Source organism: Sinocyclocheilus anshuiensis, unplaced genomic scaffold (assembly GCF_001515605.1).
Source record: "Sinocyclocheilus anshuiensis isolate Anshui unplaced genomic scaffold, SAMN03320099.WGS_v1.1 scaffold1644, whole genome shotgun sequence".
NCBI classification, from domain to species: Eukaryota; Metazoa; Chordata; class Actinopteri; order Cypriniformes; family Cyprinidae; genus Sinocyclocheilus; species Sinocyclocheilus anshuiensis.
Genome location: NW_015557451.1, coordinates 688,967 through 695,073, shown reverse-complemented (window position 1 = coordinate 695,073; position 6,107 = coordinate 688,967). Strand labels below are relative to the sequence as shown.

The 6,107-nt window shown below is 38.9% G+C and overlaps 1 protein-coding gene across 1 annotated transcript; it reads right to left on the bottom strand.

Annotated features, from left to right (window-relative positions):
• Positions 1-1,068: 1,068 nt before the first annotated feature.
• Positions 1,069-5,838, bottom strand: LOC107679294 (zinc finger protein 23-like). The gene is made up of 3 exons (XM_016474823.1): positions 5,011-5,838; positions 3,552-3,734; positions 1,069-2,337 (listed from the first exon to the last, which is right to left on the bottom strand). Exons 1-3 carry the CDS (start codon positions 5,717-5,719, stop codon positions 1,637-1,639), a joined length of 1,593 nt encoding a protein of 530 aa, XP_016330309.1. The 5' UTR covers positions 5,720-5,838; the 3' UTR covers positions 1,069-1,636.
• Positions 5,839-6,107: the final 269 nt, after the last annotated feature.

The following is a 6,107-nucleotide window of genomic DNA, read 5'->3' as shown; positions in this document are numbered from 1 at the left end:
ACAGCATTCATCCTGTCAAAAGCACTTCAGCTGTTTGTGTCCATAGCAATTTCAAGGCAGGTTCAAAAAACAAACACCACTTCATACACGTTATTTTTAATGTGCTTCGAAAGCATGTCATGATGTCAACATCCGCTTACAAATACATAAACAACTTGAACCATATCTTAAGAATATTTATTAATTACAGTTCAATTTGCCTTGTACACATCATTCAAAGTTATCACTGAGAAATGACAAATTGTACATTGGTTTTTTTTTTTGTTGTTGTTGTGCTATTTAATCAGTAATATTCGGGATATTTTGAGATCACCGCTATTGAGTAGTGTTCAAATAAATCTGGTGGATTTCTTGTATTTCTAACACTTGGTAAACGTCATACAGTCATTTCCATTCATTGTGTCCAGGTTCATTTCAGAATAAGCCATCTCTTCTAAATCCATATTGTTTCCATTCAGGTATATTTTTTTCAAACTTATAAGTTGTTAAAATACAGGTAGACATATAAACAAATTCACTAATATAAATAAAAAAACGTGTTAATAGTAAATTGAATAGAGATCCACTGACTGTCGCAGTGATGTAGTAACAGAAGTCTCTCAAGCGCTCAACCCTAATAACAGTTAGCAATTAGCAGTAACTTGCAGATCTATAAAAATTATTTCCTGTTTTATCTTATACATTTTCACAGGTATTTTCTGACGTTATTATTGCATACTAATTGGACTGGATGGTATTCTTTAAAGTACCATGTAGACTACTGTTCAAAAGTTTGGGGTCAGTAAGTTTTTTTTGTTTTGGACCAAAAGTCAGAATAAAGATGTTTCTAATGTTACCTATATACGCTGTTCTTTTGAACCTTTTTTTCATCAAAGAATCCTGAAAAAATATATCACCAAATATCAATTCAATTGCCATCACATGAATAAATGAAATTTTAAAATATATTCAAATAGAAATATGTTTCCCAATATTACTGTTTAAACTGTATTTTAAGCAAATAAAGGAGCATAAGACACTTTTCAAAAACATTTAAAAAAATCATACAGACCCCAAACTTTTGAATGTCAGTGTACATATGTTATATGAATATGGTTGTTATTCAACACAATAGGTATATATCCAAATAACATTGTATTACAATCTGACACCATGGTACTTATTTGTAAGGGTGGATGAGGGAATGTCATGCTGAATCATTATTAATGTATAATTACTTAACCTAAAAGACTCTCTATTGTTAAATTAGTTTTTGTAAGGCATTGGGGCCCTGTTATCTGCCAGTCAGAGATACGTTTTAGAAAAAAATTAATTAAATCACATCAAGTCTGGAAATACTGTGTATGGACATTCAAACACCTTTTATGTTTGAAATTATTGCAAAATGTTTCAAAAACAAACATCTAACGAGCAGCAAGTTACCATTAAAGATGACATGAACTAACTTGAATGAACAAGATGCGCTAATTCATACAGCTTCATGTTTATGATGAAACCTGATGTTGTTTTATTGTCTTAATGGCCTCTCTCACATCTTTCTTCAGCCGAGCTTTTTTTTCTCAGACTTGAAACTGATCCTGAACCAGCAGTCGAGAAAGTAACAAACCACTTTTTGAACATATCTGTCACCAGGCTGTTACCCGGTTTGCACCTTGTCTTCCTGGGCCCATGCTGGACTGTGCCCACTGGCTAACTGGGTAGCCGGCATACAGCGATGACTCTTATATGTGCCTAGATGCCTGAAGCTCCGCCCACACTGGTAGCAAGAGTAGGGCGTAGCGCCGCTGTGAATGCGCATGTGTGTGTATAAGTTGCCCAGCTCTTTAAATCTGCGGCCGCATTGAGGACAAGCGTATGGACTCTCTCCCGTATGCACACGCTGGTGGCGTTTCAGTCCGGACAGTACTGGGAAGCCCTTACCGCACTGGGGGCAGGGGAAGGGGCTCTGGGCTCCGCTGTGGCTGAGACGGTGGCTCTTGAGACGCGCAGCGTGCCGGAAACGCTCTCCGCACTCAGGGCAAACGAAAGGCTTCTCGCCGGTGTGGATGCGCTGGTGCTGCCGCAAGTTGCCAAGATAGTTGAAATGACGGCCGCAGTCGCCGCACTCATAGCCACCCTCCACTTTCTTCTCCCGTGCTCCCCGGCCAACAGGTCTTTCTGGGCCTCCCAGAGCTCGGCCTGCCTCGGCCTCTGCATGAGAGGAAGAACTGCCCGGGGCCGACTGCAGAGTGCTCTCGTCATGATGCATGAGCTTGATGTGTTCCTCCAGGAAAGAGGCGTCAGGGCAAAGAGTTCCACAGAAGGGGCAGATGAAGGTGTGAGAGGAGAACTGCTGACCTGGAAGGGAGAGTCAGTATAACAATTAATATTTCCAAATCACACCAAAAGGATTTAAAGGGAGCGTTCGTGCAAAACTGAAAATTCTGTCATCTCACCCTCACTATCATGTTGTTTTAAACCTGAATGGCTTTCTTCCATAGATGGAGTTACTATCATTGCATCTTTTTTTTCATACAATACATGGTGACTGAGGGTGTCGTTCTGTCTAATGTCTAACATACACTACCATTCAAAAGTGTGGGGACAGTCTTTTTTTTTTTTATTTGGCAAGGATACATATAAATGATAAAGACGTTTATAATGTATAAAAGATTTCTGTTTTTAATAAATTCTGTTCTATTCAACTTTCTATAAATCAAAGAATCCTGAAATGTAGTATCACAGTTTCCACAAAAATATTAAGCAGCAGAACTGTTTTCAACATTGATCATAATAATAATAAAAATTGATTTCTGAAGGATCATGTGACACTGTAGACTGGAGTAATGGCTGCGGAAAATTCAGCTTTGCCATCACAGAAATTATATTTTAAAATATATCAAAATCAAAAACACATGTAAAAAGTAATATTATTTGACGATATTACTGTGTTTTTGGATCAAATAAATGCAGCTCTGGTAAGATTTGTTTCAAAAACATTTGAATTCTTATAGACCCCAAATATACTAGCCAGATGCATACAAACAAGGGATTATAGTTTTTAAGGGTATAGACGTAGTGATCAGTAAAGGTTTTGATCAATATAAATACCAATTTCCAGAGAGCACAATGGCTGATAGTAAATACATACATATTACAATTTAAAATAACAAGAAATCAAAATTGATCTACTTATAGACATTTTGTTTACACCATTTAAGCAAACTAACATTACATTTTAGACACCATTGTGGTATGTTCAACCACCATCTGAACAATTCCTGCCCAACATTTTCTCTACAAAAACACTAGTTTTTTTATTCTTCATTGACAAGGCTGTTGGTAATATTTGGAGCACAAAGACTAAAGACTAAATATCTGTAACTAAATTGCTTAACTTACAGTAAAAATAACTTTCAAGGTAAAGATCAATTAATTAATTTAATAAGAAGATAAAGATCAATTAAATGTTCACATCAGGGTTAGAAGTGCAGAACACATAATGCTTCCCAGCTGCATTTATCTAGAGTTCATGTGAAACTGCCACATTCCTTGTCTTTTACAACACTGACCTGACTCCACTCTGTCCACACTGTCCTCCGCTGGGCTGCTCCTGTCTTCCCGCGGGGAGCCCTGAGTGTCCAGAGGAAAATGATCGGACACTGACCTCAAACTTGCTCTCCCTCCTTCAGAGTCTTCAGTGTCATCCTCCTCATCCACAGTGGGAACATCTTCGCATTTGGTTTCATTATCACCTAAAGAAGCACAGGACAACAGGGATAAACTGGGTTTTGCTAATTTATACATACAATGTTCAGCTTTAAATTTTGCATTTTTTCCCACCCTTAAACACCTTTTATATGTCAGCAGTCAGTAACTGAATTCATTGTATAACTGAAGCGAGGTAGATACAATTAAACTTTATGTAGCGTATTTAAATTTCATACAAGATCTGACATGCATTGGTGAAATATTAAAATATTACAGAATATTGCAGCAACAACAGCATTTGAAAATAAAAAAAAACATGTATGCATGCTCAATGCATGCATACCAAAACACATGCAACCTAAGGGCAACTATAAACATACAATATGCAACTATGTATTACAAAGAATGCATACTACATGTAAATATGTACACCATACATTAATGCTATATGCATCTAGCATAGAATTATATCCATATATATGTATCCTATAATGCATGTAATTTATTAAATGTATGCAATAAGGCAATTAATGCATACTACAAGCACACATATAATGGATGCATATACATGCATACTATGGGCAACTACACATATAAAGCATAAATACTATACACATGCATACTTTACACAACTACATTCATCTATATACTATAATGCATGCATACTATAAACTGTAGGCAAACATATAAGACACACTGCATGCATATACTATGCAACCACATTCATACTATAATCAACAAGACACATACTAAAAAGAAAACATATCAATACATATACTATACAATACTATATGCGTCTATGCGCTACATATTGCAATGCATGCATACTTTATACAACTACGTGCATCTATATACTATAATGAATGCATACTTTAGACCAGTGGTTCTCAAACCTGTCCTGAAATGTGCAGTGACAAAATGTGCAGTGCTTGGGGTACTTCATGGAGAGATTTGAGAACCACTGCTATAGACTATATGCAAACATATAAGACACAATGCAGGCATATTATATGCAACCACATTCATACTATAATCAACAAGACACATACTAAAAGGAAAACATATACCACAATACATGAATACTATATGCATCTACCGTATATACATATTGTAATGCATGCATACTATATACTACAATCCATGCATACTTTGTACAACTATATGCATCTATATACTATAATGCATTCATACTAAAATCTCTATGCATATATAAACTATATGCATGCAAACATACGTAAGATACAATGCATGCATGTTATATACAACTACATGCATACTATAGTGCGTGTCTGTACTCTAGGTTATATGATTAAGCAGTACCTTTAAACTCAGCTGAGTTGAGTTCGACCCCTGTCATCCACTCGTAGTCATATATGCGCTTGCTGGCGGACGGCAGCATGCTGAAAATGTCCGAGTCAGCGTCGGTGTCCGCGGGACCGCTGTCCGTCCACAGGCTCAGAGACGCGTGCGGCTGCGGTTCGGTCCGCATGTCCCGTTCGGACCCAAAGGCCTGATTGCTGTGGTCGCTCTCCACTTCAGCAGCACCCCGCTGGTTCTTATCCTTCATCAGATAGTCGCAGATCGCGTTGATATTCTCCTTCTTAACCACGGGCGTCCCGGATTTAGCTTTCTTCGGGTCGGCGCTGTATTTCTGGCCTGTTTGATGCTCTGCTTTCCTGAAGTCCAGGCTGCTGGAGTTAGAAACCCTCCCATCTTTCTCCGTGGACTCCAGCTTGGCTTTCAGCAGCTCGATCTCGTCGGTCTTCTCGCGGAGCTCCATCTTCAGGACTCTGATCCGGACGCTGACCAGCTTGCGTATCTCGGACAGCGCGGACTCTAGCACCACCGTGATGTTCCTGCCCAGGTGCTCCGTGATCTCGGTCACCGAGCACACCAGCTGCTCGTCGGGCTCGAGCTCGGAGAAATCCTCCTCGTCTCGGCTGAAGGACCTTGTGTTGTCCATAAACGCGGCCTGGGACTCCGAGGACGGCCCTGTTTCCAAATAGCAGTGGTTTCTTTTTCGGTTCATGCTGAAGAGCGCAGGCACTTAGCGCAGATGGGACAGTGTTTTGATCGTGATGTACACCGAGGATGCAGAGACACCATAGAACACCAGACGAACTTCCTCCCACTTCGGAAGTTGAGATTATAAACAGCGCCCCCTACAGAGGCATCCTGTAGCTGGAGACAAACTTGGATAGATAGATAGATAGATAGATAGATAGATGGCAATATGCTTACACAGTACGAAGTGTAATAGGCCTAGCTAGCTAAACGTATTTTTTGAGGTCATGTAGTGATAAACTGGTGTATCCTTAAAGGGATAGTTCACCTAAAAATGAAAATTACCCCATGATTTACTAACCCTCAAGCCATCCTAGGTGTATATATCTTATAGTATATATTTTTTAAGACAA

Bases quoted from the DNA above. Each gene is read 5' to 3' on its own strand.
- LOC107679294 (XM_016474823.1), bottom strand. From the start codon at position 5,719: ATGAACCGAAAAAGAAACCACTGCTATTTGGAAACAGGGCCGTCCTCG. The intron at 3,735-5,010 runs GTACTGCTTAAT...GTGCTTCTTTAG, and splicing joins CAACTCAGCTGAGTTTAAAG to GTGATAATGAAACCAAATGC. The intron at 2,338-3,551 runs GTCAGTGTTGTA...TCTCCCTTCCAG, and splicing joins TGTGGACAGAGTGGAGTCAG to GTCAGCAGTTCTCCTCTCAC.